The sequence below is a fragment of the Metarhizium brunneum genome, chromosome 1 (genome assembly GCF_013426205.1).
Source record: "Metarhizium brunneum chromosome 1, complete sequence".
NCBI classification, from domain to species: Eukaryota; Fungi; Ascomycota; class Sordariomycetes; order Hypocreales; family Clavicipitaceae; genus Metarhizium; species Metarhizium brunneum.
In genome coordinates, this window is record NC_089422.1 from 3,771,321 (window position 1) to 3,789,089 (window position 17,769).

Genomic DNA, 17,769 nt, shown 5'->3' on the forward strand with positions numbered 1-17,769 from the left:
ATGAGGAGGTTGGCTTGAAAGGAACGAACTCTCTGAATGCCATGGCTATATACTGTAACCGCTCCGCCGTTGGACGTACGACAGTTGTAAGAGACATTTGATGCCGACGCCAGCGTATGCTCAAACAGTAAATTAAAGGGAGGGGGAACATTGAGATATATTCCAAGTTCATGCCCGTCCATGCTGTCTATGGCTAGAAGACTTCAGGATTCCGTTCGCGAAACATATTGATCCGTGGCCATTTCCCGTCATGTTGCCTCGGGGGTATCAAGCTACTCAACGTCTTCAATGCACTCTCGCAGGATCGAGCTCAGTTCCCCAATAAATTGTGGCTTAAATGCAGCGTCGTGGTCTCCGCTGAACGGGATGGACTGGAAGCTTCGGAACTGCGACGGATTCCACCGCATATTCTGCTCTCTCATGACAGTCTCAATCAGCTGTGCACCCGAATTTCCTTTATATTCCTCTGCGACGTCGATAGGCCCTGCAGTGCATTTGATAAGAACAGCGTCAAAATCGGACTTGGTGCCGGGGGTAAAGAGGTCGCCGGGCTGGACACTGGAAATGAGATCAAGACCTCGATGGATATGGGTTTTGATGTGCCGCAAAAATTCTTCCATGGCGGGCGGCTCGTCGCAATCAGAGCCACAGTCTGAATCGCAACCAGAATCATCAGTCAAGAAGTCGTCGGAAAGCGGAGACCCTGGAGACGTGAAGGGGCTGTTGGTGTCGAAGATGCTGGCTGCGCTGGATCGAGCACTCGATATCGTCGGGCTTGAAGGACTTTTCCAGACACTGGAATGCCGAGATTGGGTCGCAATGTAGTCGTCCATTCCGCAGTTGCTCGTAATGGCGGCCGAGACAGGAAAGTCGTCGGCGCAATCACCGTCATCGGACTGTAGCCCACCAGCTGAAATTGTGCGGTCAAAGGTGGTTTTGGCAAATTCCCAATGTTCCTCTGTGCTCTTGAACTTTGGGAAAACTTCCGGGTTGGCAGAATCAATCATGATGACTTTGTAGACCTCTTCTCCTCGAGCTTCCAGCATTTGCGCGATGAACATGGCAATCATGCCACCCATGGACCATCCACCCAAAAGATATGGTCCTTCAGGCTGAATATCACGAATGCCGTCGAGATAAAAGGCAGCCAGGCCTTTGAGGCTGGTGGGATACTTGAGGATATCGCCGCCGGGGCAGTGTAGAGGACTTGTGATGCCGTATACCGGTCTGTCGTCGTCGCTAAGGGAATCAAGATGAAGAAAGGGAAGAGCCACTCCAGAAATCGCGTGAACGAGAAAAAGGGGGGTCAGGTCAGACATATCATCACCTTGGATCAAAGTAATGACTTCCATGACTGCGTTGAGTATAGCAGTGAACACGCGGTGCTTTTCAATAAGAATAGAAAACTGTTCAAAAAATGGATGTGGGAATCTCGGTCTTTGCTAAATGAGGTCAAATTATTGTCAATATGAGGAAATCCCTTTGTGTGATAAATTTCCGGTGAACAACGGGCAATCCAGGCCCGTTGATACGAAACAAAACTTTTAGCGGGAAACCAATGACCTGCGAGAGAAGTCTACTTCCTGGAGATCTAGAAGGGCATGAGATCAACTCTGAACAAGAAGCAAAGAACGCAATCAACGACTCTAAACCCGTGAATGAAACGTGGCGTTCTGGAATCCAGTACTTCCATTCCCGCTTCCCAAGCCTCAAACTTTATAATATCTGTGTCAATTCGTCTCCGCGAGCATAGGGACGAATGCCGAGGGCGGTAAAGAGCGAGTTCAAGCACGTATCTAGAAATGAGGAGGCGATGAAAGCCGATCTCGTTGTTGATGGCGTGTCAAGCTATCTGGCTACTTGGGAGAGCTTGCGCCCCGAATGGGGAATAACCCTCGGCACAGCCGTCTGGGATTGCTCCGGTTGCAATGCTCTGTCTTTGCCTCTTGTTCGGGTTACCTCCATGGACAGCTAGTGTTAAGAAAAGGGTCCTCATGAATGAGTGATGCGTCTTAGCCATGATGGCGGATGACTCCCTAGACAAGCCTCCAGAGCACGTTTTCAAGTCGGAGGCATACTGGCCGTCCACGGGACAAGTTTCAAACTGAACCAGCTCCACATCTATTTCGGTAAATTTGCGTCATGGTAAATCACTGTGGCAAAGATCAAGGGCTCACGGGGGTGAGTTGAGTACTCGTGCGGTCAAGGTGGCGCATCATCATGGCACGAACAGGGAGGCAAGACGTGCAAACCCCGTTCTCAATCAATACAGCCGGCAAATATCAAACGGCCCGTACTATTCTTACTCGATTGGGAATACCCCCGGTGTTACAGATCAACGTCCTGGATATTGTCTTGTCCTTCCGCCAGCTCGCGGAGGCGCCGGCGATATGGCGCTTACTACCGGAGAGCTGGCCGGGCAAGAGAGGAGTACAAGAAGACGGCGAATTTCCGTCAGAACAATCTTGAGTTTCCTCGAGTGGCAATTAAACCCACGAAACCGAAAAAAGAGGGCGCGATTGAACCGTGGTATCTGTCTCTATTTCCATCAGCCCACGTGTTAGGGGTACGCCTGATCTCGACATCCATCATCAACTGACCAGTAAGATAACAAAGAAGTAAGTTCCTGCGTTCAACTAGTGTCAGTTGTGCATTACTTCCATGTGGAGCTGTTCGACGAACATTCTGTCGCATGGAATGTGGTGGCAACGGAATCCCTCTGTCGATACCCGCCACGCGCCATGCCACGAGCTAAACATTTCGTTGACTTTCTAGGTAGGCATCAGTAACAATGCCATACAAGGCCATTTTGGCGTCTTGCCTACTGCTGCTTAGAACTGCCTACGCAGTGCCTGCGGCCGTTCCTCCCAACGGTGTCGATGAAGCTCGATGGGGTCCTGGCGGACGATGGAGTGACAGGCCTGATTCTTGGAACCCCCGTGGAGGGCAATATGACTTGCCACTTGACTGGGATCCTCTCGGTTTCGCTTCCAGGATTGGTGTTGGATCGCCCAGATTCGACTACAAAGTCTTTGTCGACTGGACCTGGGTCAGCAACATTGTGACTACGCCCAAGTGTTATGGCCAGTGGAATCCGAGTCTTTGTCTGCACCCTCAGCAACCCTACTGGGATCCTCGCAATTCCACCACGTTCAAAAATTTGACAAGCGAGTACGCTGATCGCTCATGGAGGCCCAACCACTTTTTCATGCAAGACCCCATGAGCATCGAGTATGGCTCAGATTTGTTGCATATTGGGCCTGTGACTGGAGAAGCTGTCCTGCAGTTAACAGACCTCCAATTCAACGTCTCGGCCAAATACGGAACCCCATTCCCTTTCACAGGTATTTTCGGCATGTCACCGGTCTTTCGTGGTGATGACGGTAAGATGAAGCCTGACATCAGCTGTCGAGGTAAGCTGGGCCGCGTTTGCTGACACTCTCGCCACCAGTTGACTATCAGTCCGCCTACTATCAGCAATGGAAGAATGGCCACTGGAGAACGGCACATACCGGGTTCGTATACTGTCATGAAGAATCTCGCAAGCCTGTTTGCAACGGACATGATGGTATCCAGACCATGGGCGGCATCCGTCGCGATCTCATCAAGAACCAAAAGATCTGGTGGTACGATGTGAGGCTGTACCCCGATGTCAACACCCTAGACTTTGTGTATAACCCGCCCGTGTACAACTACTGGGGCATCGAACTTGCAGGCCTCAAGATTGGCACCGAAGTCCAGAAGATTGAGCCTACATCAAACAGCTCTGGCAAGGGTGCCATTTTCGACCACGCCGCCTACGGTCGTGGCACTCCATTGACTCCAAACGCCTACGCCAGACTGGCCCAGATCACGGGTGGAAAGCCCGTGGAACTCAAGGAGCCTCCCAACAATGGAGAGCAGAAATTCTTCTCCGTCGACTGCTCCAAGCTCAAGTCGTTCCCCAGCATCAAGTACAAGTTCACGGGCAGTAGCCGAGAATGGGCCGTCACCCCCGAAATGTATGTCGAGAAGATGAAGGACGGTTCTTGCGTGCTCAACGTCCGAACTCTTGCCAGTGGTGACAAGTTGTGAGTCCTAACCCAATCACTTCGCGTTCGCAATGGAACAATCGACGAGAGCTGACCGAGTTATTCCGTCCACAGCATCGGGAACTTTGGCGAGACGTTTGCTAAGGAGAAGTACATTATTCTTGACTTCGAGAAGAACCGAGTTGGCATCGCAGATATGCAATGGTGAGCCCACATATATTGTAAACAAAGAGCGTTTTAACTGATCAATCCCAAGGCCATCCTTCTAATAGCATCGACTTATCCGCCTCGTAGGGCGTGACTCCGCGTGGGTGACGCGCTCTCAGGAACAGCCACGACTGGTCGGGGTAATGATGACTTGATTTTTGCAAAGGCGGAAACAATATTTGGCAAGGCATAAAGTAACGCGTTTATATTCTTCAGTACGGCATTCCAATTGACCTGCCGCAAATTAGGTGATGATTGTCAGATCAGAGTAGTAGTACTGTTATCATATGAACTCTGGTTGGTTTCTTAGGGTCACCATATCCTTGTCGGCGCTTGTACCAAAAGGGTAATACAGGGTAGTAGCATCACTTGTCCCGACTCCCAAGTCTCGACGGACTATTTTTTCGCCTCCTTTTATTCATTCTCTTGTATATTCAAATAGACAAAGAAGCCGAAAGGGAGAACTTGACAGATCCTTTTCCAATCACAAAAATTAAAAAAAAAAATTCACGTATATGCCGTGTCTCTACCGTGGCCTGTCTGCTGTTTGTAAACGAGCGACAGCGTATTCTCCCGTATTAGACTTTTCCGCGTCGTAATGAGGAGAGGGTTGTAATGTTTGATCTAAACCATTCAGATATGCAACTACTTTTTAATATTAATAATGCACCTTAGATTTACAAAGTGTTTAGACTCCATGCAGTTGTCAACAACATGTGGAAGAAAGAAAAAAGGTAACGTCTGCCCACCTAAGTACCAGGCCGCATCTGTTGGATCTACACGGAGGATTCCGATGAAGCGAATTGTGTATATATATGTACACTGTAATTCGTTCTGTTTACATCATTTCCTGCCCTGTCTTGAATGACCCATGAATGACCCTTTCAGCTTGTTATTGCACGAGCTGGCCTCCCTACGGATACATTCGCAGTCCTGGGTATTTCGTTTAGCTACTGTGACCTTGATATTGAGACCTTCCTCCCAACGAGCTGCGCACATATTGCACCACGCCATGATGGAATACAGCGTGTATTCGGCTCCGTGAAGGCCCGCATACTACTTGCATGATCTCACATCATTCGTCAGAATGTCTGGTCTGTCCGTTTTCTCCGCCTGCGAGTCCGAAGAATGGTCTAGTATCCGCCGTATTTCATGCCCGTACCTCCGCCGTCCATCGGCCAAACCGCAAGTTGGATGACCAAGTCGTACGATACCTAGCAGTCCACGAGTTTGCGATATGCTACAAATAGGCTTTGGAGGTTCATACTTTGAGGAAAAACAAAGTGGCATATGCACATCCGGTTCATTCTTCCGAAATCTCCAATAATAATAAATAGTGTCAGGCTTTCTTTAGCCCTCACATTATTCTGATTCTTAATCACCAACTCGTCTTGTACACAGTTTCATCTACTTCTCAATCATGTCCAAGGTGGATGCTGAAGTCATCATTGTTGGAGCCGGTATCGGCGGCCTCACACTCGCTGCAATCTGCAAACGGCTGGGCATCACTTACAAAGTTCTGGAGAGGACCGAGGTTTTGCAGCCTGTTGGCGCTGGAATTTCTCTGGCCCCTAATGCTCTTCGCGTCCTTGATCAGATTGGTGTCTATGAAGAACTTCAGGAGACTGCTCAGAAGCTGCAAAAGCTGCAAATCTGGCGCAATGCTACCCAGTGGAATAGCTTGAGTTTAGAGAAACTTGAGCCAACTTATGGCTACCCAATCCTGTCTGCTGAGAGACACAACTTCCACAGACTTCTTTACAAGGCGGCTGGCGAAGAAGAGAATGTCATCCTGGGCTCCAAGGTTGTCGATATAGTTGACACTCCCGGCGAGCCCGTTCGTGTCGTCGTCGAAGGAGAGAAAGAGTATCGTGGCAACCTTGTTGTTGGTGCAGATGGCATCCGATCAGCTGTCCGACGAGCCCTCTTGCGCAACACTGGTCAGGAAGCGTCGGCGAATACCATCCAGTTCACTGGACGTGTGCATTTTTCCGGAATAACCAGCCCACTACCTAACTGTGGTCCTAAGGAGCTGGGTATTGCCAATTGGATGCTTTACGATCAAGCAATCCTGACCACCTGGCCATGCAAGGACAACAGACAGTGGTATATTGGGGTCAAGGTGAGTTCAAAGTATTATTTCTTGAACATCAGGGGGCTGCCTATCCCAACCCGCCGGTTCATGCGGCAATGGAGAGGAAGGCGAAGAGTCATGGCAGAACCTCCGTTCGTTTCCTCAGGTTCGGAGGTGATATCAAACTCCGGATCTAAAGATAGGCAACATGGATCGAAAATGCCACATGGGAACCTGTCTCAGTTCACTAGACATGAAACATAGGGATCTACATCCTTTGCTGACTTGAACCCTGTTTCAGAAAGCGGAGGGAGACGTCGATACAAATCGCTCGGTATGGGATTCGATCACGCCCGCAGACATCAAGAAAGTCTATGGCCGAGCTTTCCATCCATTCGCGGAGGAGGGTCAGTTTGGAAGCAGTAAGAACATCCTCAATGTTCCAGCGTATGCCTCTTTCGCCGAGAGGTTGCGCAGCAAAAAGGATTCCACCCTACTAGAGCTGACCACATGTAGTCATCGACAAATCGGAGAGGGTTGTTGCCAGTAACGTTTTCCAGGAAGTGGAATTCCCATCCATGTACAATGGAAGAGTGGCACTTTTAGGTGATGGTAAGTGGGGAGGTTTTCATCATAGCCCTGCTGGACACGGTTTGTTGAAAGATGTGCGGTTGCTGACAGGTTGTTTGAACGATTATAGCCGCCCATAGCATGACGAGCTTCTTTGGACAGTGAGTTCCCTATCCCACCCCCACTCTACTATCCGAGGAAGCTGATAATGTCATCGTGAAATAGAGGCGGTTGTCAAGCCATTGAAGATGCCGCTGTGTTAGGCAACTTGTTGGCTGAGAATCGTAGCACTCTCGTTGAAGACTCTGAACTGATTCTTTCTACGTACGCAAGGATCAGAGAGCCTCGAACCAAAGACTTGTCAAGGTTTAGTGATAACTTTGCTCTACTGCATACAGCAAGATTGCCGTACGGCACCGGCCCATTCGTGAGATGGCTGCTTTACACCCTTGTGCCCACATGGTTTTGGATCAACTATCTTGGCTGGCTGTACAAGTACCAGCCAACTGTAACTGCTTTAGGTACGCCGTCTGCCCACGGAAAGAAGAACGCGTGAATAAAAAAGGACGCTCCGAATCTGAGATGTGCGCTAGGGGGCGGCAATGGTAAGCTTAACGCATGAACTGCTGCAGGAACTGTCCAGGCTTCTAGAATGTAGTAGCTGGTGTGTGGCTTCCCGGTGGTCCCCTTGGCGTCCATAAGCTCCCGGTGTGTGGCTGGAATTCTTATTGTATTTATCTAGTATCAGGAATTGGCTCCTCCTCATGTTTATCCTTGGCTAGACTTAATTTGTTTTGTCAGTCTTACTACTCCTCGTTGTCTCTGCTATTCTGGGCATAGAGTGCGTGCTTCAAAGTGAAAGCCATTCGGCTTGCCATCTTCGTCCACGGCTGAGTGGTGTGTAGTGATGTTTGGCAACGAAGGGAGTATACTGGAAGCTGTCAGCATCAAATGGATGCTGCGCCATGAGATTATGGCTTTCAGTGAACTCTCGTAGCGGGAGAGCGGGAGGCCCTATGAAGTGGTGGAATTCCAAGAGTCGGTTATCTCTGGCCCGCCCTCATTGTCATTAGCGTTCTGGTATAGTTATGCAGTAGTCATACATACACCAACTGCGGTTTGCCATGATGTCATTGTATCTTGAAAAAGGCTGAAGCTGCCTGGGTCTTCCCGCATAAGGCGGTAAGGCTGCCGTCGTCCTGTTTGGAGCGGCTCTTCGGGTGCCCAACAGGCAGCTCCGACAGGAAGTAGGCTTAATTGACAGCCGAATCCTATCAATCCTATCAGCTTGACGCTGTTTGACTAGACGCTATAGGGAAAAACATGAGACCATGAGGACTATCCAGGGACCAACAAATGGAGATGGATGATGGGTCCGGCCTGGATGTCGAATCCTGTTCAAACAAACGCCTTGGCCATCCTGAGACTCGAAACACGCCGGCAGAATACCCACTTACCACGCGGCAGATCGACCATCTATCACCTAGCGCCGCCTTTGCAAGCTCGTAATCAATGTCCATGGGCCGTAGGTGTGAACGCCTCGGAGGTGATGGTACAGGAAAGGCTGAGCCGGGAACTCCTGAGTACATCCCCCCATGTTTCAACGGAGTATTTGTCTGGTGGGGCAGGAAGCTGGGCCGCACCTTCCCTCTCCCCCCCTGTGCGTCTTGACTCTTGAACCTACCCATGCCTCCAACTCTCAATTGTTTGACACACCCCTCTTTCAACACCTCTCCACGTCCCTTAACTTGGTAGACAAATCCACCAGCACCCAATCCATCATGACGTCTATACCTGCTTGACACTAGTTCCACTTTGTCTCACCGGGAGTGCAGACCCTGATTCCTGGGACTTCGTTGCTCATAACAGCATGGCAACTGCCAAGACAAGCTCGACAGGGTCCCAAGAAGCGCCTATTTCGGGGATGGGCATGTTGGCACGATTTCCGGCCTGGCATTTTACCTCCCCGAGAACACGGCAGACACAAGGATCGGCCTCCCTCATGGCCATGAGTTGACACAATCCTACCTAGCTGACTATGCAGGCGGGCGTGTGTCTTGCATATGCTCCATGGATAGTCAGACGTTGTAGTAGAGCAACGCAGTCTGAAGCTGAAGCACAACAAGTACTTGAATATCCATGGTCCCCATTGATATCATTCTTGAGCTTCTCGTCATGGTACTCTCAGAAATCCCAAGAGCAGCGAGGACCTCACCCCTCATTGTCTTTCGCTGCTGTTCAAATATTTTCATTTCCCTGCTTCCCTTGTGCCTTCAAGCTGAATTGTCTGGATAGCAGGTCCGAACTTGGCTTTTCCATTAGTATTATAACCAGACTTTAAAACACCTTGCCACTTGCTTGGCTATATTGCACGCCTCGAGCACCTTTATGAGCAAAGACTGTTTCATTCGATACCCACCATCTCCCTGCCTGTCACAACCCCATGATCATCACCAGTTGCCGACTACTGTTTACGATAATCATCAACGCTGCATCATGGCTTCTAAACACCCATTGAGACGTTCGTGTGCATTTTGCCGCGCACGCAAGATCAAGTGCTCCAATGAGACGATTTGCGAAGCATGTCGAAGACAAGGAGCTGACTGTATATATGACTTCGAACCACCTCGCCCCAAGTCTCGAACAATCAGCCAAGATGGCCCTCGATCAGATCCTGCAGCGCGAGTTGATGGGCTCTCTGGCCTACAGAGATCCTCTACTGGCGGCACACCGGCAAATGGAAGCCCTACTGGCACCTTCTCCGAGGAGCCAATGCCCATAGACGACGTTGATAACATTGCTCTAGTGTTGGAACAAAAGTTTTATGAGAACTTTTCTACAGATACCGGCCAACGATCCAATCCATGGCAGGAGAGGATTGCAGCCTATCACCGCTCTATCCAAAACTCCGTTAGAGAACGCCCCGAGACCATGACCGCCAAGTTCAACCCCAAAAATGTCAAGTACACTGGTATCCTAAACTTATTAACACACGATCTTGTCGGCCTGATTACAGACCAATTCGGCTCTCTCGGTTGCCATCACGTTGAAGATGGCGGGGCCAGATTTTTCCTTTCTGGGTTGATTAGTGACGAGACCCAGACAATGTTCGACGACGCTCCCTTCAGTGGGAACCCGCTCTCAGAGTATGGTCAGCGACAGCAGACGCAGCTAATAGATGTCTGGTTCTCTGTACATCCATTATCATTCCTTGTTTCCAAAACCCTACTTTTAAGAGAACTCCGTGATGGAACTCATGATGAAACCCTCCTTGCCACAATGTTGGCTGACGCCAACTTCAGCATTGGTGACGAGGTTGCCATGGCCCGTGGCCACGTTCTGCTTCGATGGGCCACGGCTCAGCTGCGAACAAGACCTCTTCGATCCAACCAGTTCTCCTCAGCTGGCGCCGCCCAGTACAGCGGGATCTCGACACGAATCTTTAGTGGTATTTCAACAGCTCAAACCTTGATGCTTTTGGCTTGGAATGCCTTATGCTCATTCCAGATTCGCCGTGCTACCTGCTACATCGGCCTTGCAGGCAGGATTACCAACGAGATTAAAGAGCAAATATCCAGCACCGCGGCCCCTATGACTTCAAGCCGAATCAATGGGATTGATGTATTTGACGTTGAGAAAGAGATTGTGGCCTATCTTTACTGGACGACTCATTCATTGAGCCTTTGGGCGTTTATTCAAATGGGCAACGGTTATTTTTCTGGTCTTCTCCCTACCTCCTTAACTTCCATCTTCCTCCCTGTGACGGAAGCATCGTCAGTCATTATTCAACTAGATATGGTGTCGGAAAATTTCAGCACATTACAGAAACAGAAATCTGTCATTCGCGAAATGTGGCCGCTCGCCCACATTGCCAGCGTCATTGCCTACATTTTTGCCCTTTACCCGCACGACACAGACACGTCCGGGTCCCCGAAAACAAATTTTTGGCAAGAGGCACCACTACTTGCACTGCAACGCATTCAGCAGGGCAAACCTTCGCAGGATGTGGGAGCAGTGTGCCGCGAGATAAACAGAGTCTTGATGGAGAGCATTCACATTCTCAACAGGCAGGTAACAGAGGTCTCGTCGAGAAGTTTGGTTCTACTTGTCTACCATACCATGGCTATCCACTTTCTGTTCCCAATGTTGCCACAGGGCCAAGCTGAAGAAGCGGTTTCAGCCGAGATGGTGGACAGATTGTGTGCCTCTAGCCAAGAGGTATTACAGATTTTCACGGTGATTTCAGAGCAGCCCCAAGACTTGTTTAGCCTCACACCATCACTAAGATCCTCATTTCCCGACCTATTTTGTCTTGCATTAGACACCTGTGCGCGGGCGCTCAATCTTATTCACACCAAGAAAAAGATGGGGGCGTTGCTCATGGATCTGTCAATGATGCACACTTCCGATACCAGGCTGCAATTGTTGGCAAAGAAGCTATATACAACCAGTCAGAATGACTTCTTGAACCAGGGTAGGTCCCTGAGATTGGTGCGGAAGCGCCTGAGGGCTTGTGTAAGAGCATTTGGCGGATCTCGGTCCGGGTCTGCATCTTCCGGAGCCTCATCTCCAGATGACGGCAGCAGGTCTGGGAACTCCCTGCCACAGTCTCCTCTTCATCATAGTCCCCCAATCATTGCGGGTCATGAATCAGACCGCATGTCTACAGCAACAACTGCCGTCATCGACTCGACGTCTTCATTCATCTCGCCCATGGACACATCCACGATTCCTCAATCTATGCATTCATCACTGCCTTCTTCCGACTCGGGTAGGAGCTCCATTCTGTACAGACTAGTTGATGATCTTCATAAACCCGATTGGGACGCCGCGGACGAGCTGTTCCACACTGTCCTTGACCCGGGCGCTCTCGGTGCGCCTGTGGGAGACCATCTCAGCGTCTCTGACTTTGTTGACATGCAAAATGCCTGGTATCCGCAGATTCCCGGGTTCATGGATTTTGATATCTCTGGATCGATGTCTGGAGTGCAATGGGAGTGGCCAGAACTAGGGGTCGAGACGGCAGCGGCAACGGCCGGGGCCGACATGGATTCTGCCTTGTATTATTTTGACAACACACCTAACAAGAGGCCATGCTGAAGGCATTGCACCGAAACCGTCTTTCGACACTCAACATGGTCTGGCATACTGGGGTTTCCCCTAGGAGCTTATCTTTGCGATTGGTCTTGACGGCCAATTCAGCCCCCCCAGTGGTGGGCCAAGAAAATGAGCATCCTGCTTTGGAGGTACGGCCCCCAACGTTTCGAGACACATACGGCTTCTCTCATACATCGACTACAGACTTCATCAGTACCACGAGTGCCCTTTGCACATGAAGACGAACTAAAAATATTGGAGACTGCTTTGATTTACTCCTTCTGGATCTGACGGTGTCGAAGCAGTGCTTGTTATGCGAGAGACGACTCGCCCGCATTCTACTTTTACACGGCCACTTGGCACGAGCACTACCCTGATTTATTAGCTCATTGCCTAACAGTAGCACTATTACTTCTTCTTACTCATGGGCATACTTATGGAAGAGAGAGCGAGGGAAATTCATCTTTCCCACATTTGAGAGACTGTATTCTTTTTTCTTTTAAATTTTTGCCTTTTGTTCAGTTTTATTATTTTAATCGGCGGTAAACAAATTCTGTGCTATTATCAGATTTTGGGTGATATTGTTTACTAGACTCCTGAGTCTGCTGCCAGGGCTACATCGTTCTGTTTACTTTTTCTTTGCCATGCTCACATAGACCGAGGTATGCAATGATGCGCCGTTCTTATAGAGATAATATGAATATAAAGTTGAACTAGGCAGGTGCGTCATCTTTACGTCTAGTCATGATAGAATTAACGACCCTGAAAATAGTTGTCTTGAAACAGTCCATTTGTTCTCTGTTCTAGTGCGAGACCATTTGCGAGACTACAACGCAACCGCATGAATCACACGAACCGGCGTCACAAAATTTTCAAGTGAAGATCCATGCCAAACCCGAAATTCTAGGGGCTGGTGATGCAGGGAGGTCATCACGGATGGATTTGTGTCATTATTGGTCAACAAGTATTCTTGCGACTGCGCCGCCGAACGGGTACCGAAATGACGATGGCCCAAGGTAGGAATATCTTGAGAGATGTTTCCAAAATAGAAGCATCGTGCATTATGTGACGTTTATCCCCGCTTCATCCATCATTGTGGATGGCTGGTGAAGGAGGATGGTGGTGTTGGTACAATTGTACAGGTTTGCAGTGAAGCCACAAATCAACATCGGAGGTGACCGAAAACTAGACTAGGAGAGAAACTTTTGGTCATCCGCATGCCTTAGATGAATCATGACGCCAAGGGTCGGAGGTGTGTGCATGGTTCACTAATCAAGCAGCTGGTGCGGGTACTGGAGAATCGCGATGTTGTGAACACGAAACACCAAGGATTTTCAGCAGAGGCCCGTTGGGCGTCCGTCAGCTCATCAGGAGGCACTTGTAGAGGATTCAACTCCATGCGAATTATAAGCATTCGATCCGATGAGTTATAATTTGCATTTCTTGGGGTTGTCGCTTCACCAGTGCTTGGGGAGTAAGTTATTGCAAGATCCTTAGAGTTACCAAATCTCAAACTTTGGGCTAACAGGACGTTCCGATAGGGCCAGGTTTGTGATTATTGTGAACAAGCTGGTCCTGGTGATTGGTACATGCCCTGCCCCAGATCGATTACATGGCCGCTTTTGGGGACAGAGATGCCAAGCGCAATCGCGGGCGCGGCGAGCGAAACACTCGCTATTCCTTTTATCCTTATTCCTTTAGTTGTCATGGCAGGCTACCGGTATTATTAGATCTCAGTATGGCTCAGGAAACAGAATTTTTAATACTTACGGCAGAGACTCGAGATGACTCGTTCTTTATTGTCTAAAGCGCTGTTTTATGCTTGGGCTTCTTGGCCGGCCCTCGACGAATGTGAGTACTTGGGACAGCGCTTTCATATACAGTAATATATTGAAGTTGACGACTTTGGTAGAATAGAGTAGGAGATGAACAACAGTTAACTAGATCAGGTGCCTACCTATTATACTCAATATCCTAATATATTGTAGTATATTAGTCTATACTTTCTACTTGTGAAAGACGTTTTGCCAAAGGCTCCAATGAATATGATGCAAGGAAACGCAACTTGTCTGCTTAATCTCCGAGGATGCCCTGGTGCTCTACAGTTCTAAAGCCGATTAACCAGGCTCTCAAAATTAAATGATAAGCTTGGTGGAGGCGCGGCACTTCCCATGTCACACGGTAAGACCAAGTTTATAACAATGATACCTACGTCACATTCACGACTCATGATCGTGATGCGCCTCATGTTGAACTACCGCCAGTTGGTCTCTTTTCGTCTCCTCTCACGCATTTCAAGCCCTGTATGCATCACCTTCTTTTCAGCAGAACTTGAAACAGCGACAAATCCTTCACTGGAGCTGGGGGAATCGGTCTGTCAGCACCATTGGCTTGGCGGCGACACACCATCTTGGGTGCACTTGGATGCCCTCGCCCGATACACCCTGGTTCGTGAGTAAACACACTCCATGTTTGCGGGCCGCACCATGCGATTGTCATGCGCAACATCAGAAAGGAGCCCCAGGCTATTTTCGGAGAGGCCTGTCCTTCTCTTGATGGGCCGGCCGCCGAGCAAGGATTGATTAGTACCACCTGCAGATAATGAACCACGGGACCTGAACCTAAGCGGAGGCGGATGACTATTTTCTGACTACAGGTCCATGCTCCATCTGTGTTCCCGAGGACCTAGCTGAGGCTGGCACAGCCAAACAGCCTTGTGTCATGGTGCTGCGTTTCTTGCGCCCGGGTGGCGGCGGCAGAGGCTCGTCGTGCGACTTCGGACGATTTACCCGAACTCAGTCAAGCTTTCTAGGGCGGTTATGGAAGTGCGAACAATATAGCCTCAGGTTAGGCCCAAAGATGGTGTCAAAAGTTGCATCGGAAGCGGTCATCAATGCATACTTTGTTCAACTGTGAAGCCACGAGGGTGTCTCTTGCTGTAACTCGTATCAGATCTCAAGAAAAATAAAGGAGCATGCCAATATTGCACAAGTATTTCCCCGTTTACCACGACAGAGAGTGGTCCAGAGCTAGTGTTCTCTGTGGGATGGAGATGGTCTAGCTGACAACTATTACAGTCTTGTCTACTTTTGTAAGGATTGACAGGGCCAAAATGTATGTTTTCTTGTTGCCATTCTTTAATGCAATGCAAGGGTACTGACTACAACGATAGTGTGTTCCTGCACCATGTTGCTGTTTCATGTCTTGACTGCTGCCAGTCTGTCTACCTAGTAAGTTAACTATCCCCCGTGCTGTACCTGCGGTATTGGCCTGCACGGCTGGCCCCCAATGTTGCCGTCGGGCAAATGGCCTGCTGTTTGCCCGCGGATGGGCTTGTCAGAGGAACGTACTGAGCATTGTCGTCTGCCCCAAAGCGACATGTGTCGGGGGGTCTTTTGTGGCACGAATTCTTGGGTAAACACCAGTGGTGGGCTGCAACTGGTAGTTATAGTAAACAGAAAGACACAGACTGAGGAAGCGCCAGTATGGTTTTTATAGTGAAAGAAACCACCCAATAGATAAGCCCTGTCATGGCAGAGGATGCTTTCGCTGAGATATGGTATGCCAAAGGGAGGAGATGGAGCTATATGCCTTACAATGCTGGCCGTTTCGCCTGTACAAGGCTGTATTGAAGCTCTGCATATACCGCTCCGTAGAAGGACTGGAAATGTATGCTTGCATTTACCTTGAGTATACGACAAGAACTGTTGATGATACTTAAATTGGCTCTATCATACAGAAGCTACGACTTGCCAAACGAATTCGACCAAAATGTTCATAAATCGGAGTAGGAACGAACAGTGTCATCTCCCCTTTGCCAACATCAGGCTTGAGGCCGCCAAATTCTCACAAATCAACTCAAGGGGTGAGGCTCTGGATGGTCCACGACAGGGCCCCTTGCACATCGGTGTTTCAGAACCCCTGAGCTGTGTTTGTACCCCATGGGGGGTTTGAGTGAAATCTATTTCGAGGAGCATCTACAAGTTCAACGCCCCTCCACGTGTGGTAATACACGTGGAGGACAGGATACGGCACGCAAGGATGTCCAACCGCAGGATAGATAAGATTCTGCGGCATGTGAAGAGCAGTGCAAAGGTATAAAAAGAAAGCTGGAGTATTTCTCCAAGCCGTTTTTTGCACAAGTTTACTTCTACTGCGGCCAATTGTGGTTTGTTTCATTCAAGTATTCGCCAGTGGCAACTCCCAAGCTGTGCTGGCGAGGTGTTTCCGCGTCTAAGAGACTGATGGCATTTCGAAAGCCTCGAAGGATTGTTTCGTCTTCATGCATGTCGAGGGCCAACAAGTTGCAAAGCTGTTTGGCATGCGTTCGAATCTGTATTAAGCTCCGCAGCCCCCAGTTCGGCTCAGGATGGCGTTCGAAGCGGCTTATCCGAGTTCGCACCAACACTTTATCCAGTCAGGTTATCGAACGAGTCCGGGCCAATTGAAACAAAAAGTTTACAACGGCCCTGGGAGTATTGTGGGTTGCCTAGGGTGTTGCATAATATTCCTACTTGTTAGCAGGGCTGACGATGACTGACAAGTGTCTCTGGATCACCGGGCGAATGCGACAAACTGCCCCCACGGTCATCAGAGTCCACATCGGCTTGCCCCGTTAGCTCCAAGGGCACCATGAACACGATGTCCGGTTTCAAAAGATGGTTGAATGTTTAGTGAAGCCGGTAGGGGGCTAAGCTGAGCGGGGGTAGCAAAGACGTGAGCACATAGGGCGAGTTGCAATGCTACACAATTGAGGGAAACACATGGAAACTGCAAGTAGATTATAACTAAGGTTGTCAGCAAACTGAATAAGAACGAAACTAAAAAGATGCGCAACGGCTCAAGTTGGGTGTGGCTTCGCCCCCTGTCTGCGTGCCTGAAGCTAGGAGCTTGAGAGAACCCTGTCGAACTTGCGTGTTGGACCCCTGCATAACTCGAGATACTTAGGGCCTCAAGTCACTGTGGTATCAGCAAGTACCTCTCTTTTCACACCGGTTTGACTTGTCAAACTCAGCAATTAGTTACGCCTCTCTTATCAAGACAGCCACTCCGTCACTATACCAGATGCCGCTCGTAAAGGACCCGATTTAGGCGACTTCCTTCCTACGAGGCTAAAGGGGCACCTGCAGTAACTGTAACACATCTGCCTGAAATCAAGTGGCTAGCAGACACATGGCTAAAGACCCTGGCTCTCTGCCTCGTGGCTACCCGGGTTATGGCATGGGCAACCAAACAGGCGTAGTTCCTGTTATGGACGGTCCAGGGTGCTCATGGGCCCATGAAAGCCTGTCGATAGCTTTTACTATACGAAAACTCCAGAATCCCATTCCGGAGCCGTCCGGTGACGGCCGCCGGAATAGTGAGGATGCTCCGGATGGTGCCGGAGCTATCACTCTGAAACCAAGGCAGCTCCGGCTCCGGGATGCACCGGCAATGAATGACAACAAGAGCAATAGAGTAGAACTAAGATGGAATATGTCGTGGGTCATGCAGTTGTTGGCAAGTTCTTATACAAGAGATGGTCCCAACTACATTGTTTTGAGGTTTCTCGATACTCCAGCTCGCATCTTCTCAGTCTTCTATTCAACAGCTCAGCTCAGTTCCTTGCGGTTTTAGAAGATTGCTAGTTGTCGGCTTTGTACCGTTACATAACCCTTGAACACGTAGGGTAATATTGATGCCCCTTTTGGTTTGTAAGAACCAAGGTTTTGAGCATTTCATTTTCAGCAAGGGCATATTTTGAAGTTCCGAACCCTAACAGACGACCCAGGAAGCATAACGCTCTTTCTT

General features: G+C 49.4%; 5 protein-coding genes across 5 annotated transcripts; 4 read left to right on the forward strand and 1 right to left on the reverse strand.

Annotated features, from left to right (window-relative positions):
• Positions 1-272: 272 nt before the first annotated feature.
• Positions 273-1,352, reverse strand: hpm3 (Non-reducing polyketide synthase; the record flags this gene model as incomplete). The annotated part of the gene is made up of 1 exon (XM_014693891.1): positions 273-1,352. One exon carries the CDS (start codon positions 1,350-1,352, stop codon positions 273-275), a length of 1,080 nt encoding a protein of 359 aa, XP_014549377.1.
• A 1,439-nt stretch (positions 1,353-2,791) lies between these two features.
• Positions 2,792-4,239, forward strand: G6M90_00g011460 (uncharacterized protein; the record flags this gene model as incomplete). The annotated part of the gene is made up of 3 exons (XM_066129709.1): positions 2,792-3,383; positions 3,452-4,070; positions 4,146-4,239. 3 exons carry the CDS (start codon positions 2,792-2,794, stop codon positions 4,237-4,239), a joined length of 1,305 nt encoding a protein of 434 aa, XP_065985679.1.
• Positions 4,240-5,658: 1,419 nt separating this feature from the next.
• Positions 5,659-7,438, forward strand: paxM (FAD-dependent monooxygenase; the record flags this gene model as incomplete). The annotated part of the gene is made up of 5 exons (XM_066129710.1): positions 5,659-6,360; positions 6,614-6,734; positions 6,829-6,924; positions 7,013-7,043; positions 7,108-7,438. The coding sequence occupies 5 exons, from the start codon at positions 5,659-5,661 to the stop codon at positions 7,436-7,438; spliced, it is 1,281 nt and encodes a 426-aa protein (XP_065985981.1).
• A 1,940-nt stretch (positions 7,439-9,378) lies between these two features.
• Positions 9,379-11,982, forward strand: G6M90_00g011480 (uncharacterized protein; the record flags this gene model as incomplete). The annotated part of the gene is made up of 1 exon (XM_014693888.1): positions 9,379-11,982. One exon carries the CDS (start codon positions 9,379-9,381, stop codon positions 11,980-11,982), a length of 2,604 nt encoding a protein of 867 aa, XP_014549374.1.
• Positions 11,983-17,151: 5,169 nt separating this feature from the next.
• On the forward strand, positions 17,152-17,595 carry G6M90_00g011490 (uncharacterized protein; the record flags this gene model as incomplete). The annotated part of the gene is made up of 1 exon (XM_066129711.1): positions 17,152-17,595. One exon carries the CDS (start codon positions 17,152-17,154, stop codon positions 17,593-17,595), a length of 444 nt encoding a protein of 147 aa, XP_065985832.1.
• Between the last annotated feature and the right edge of the window lie 174 nt (positions 17,596-17,769).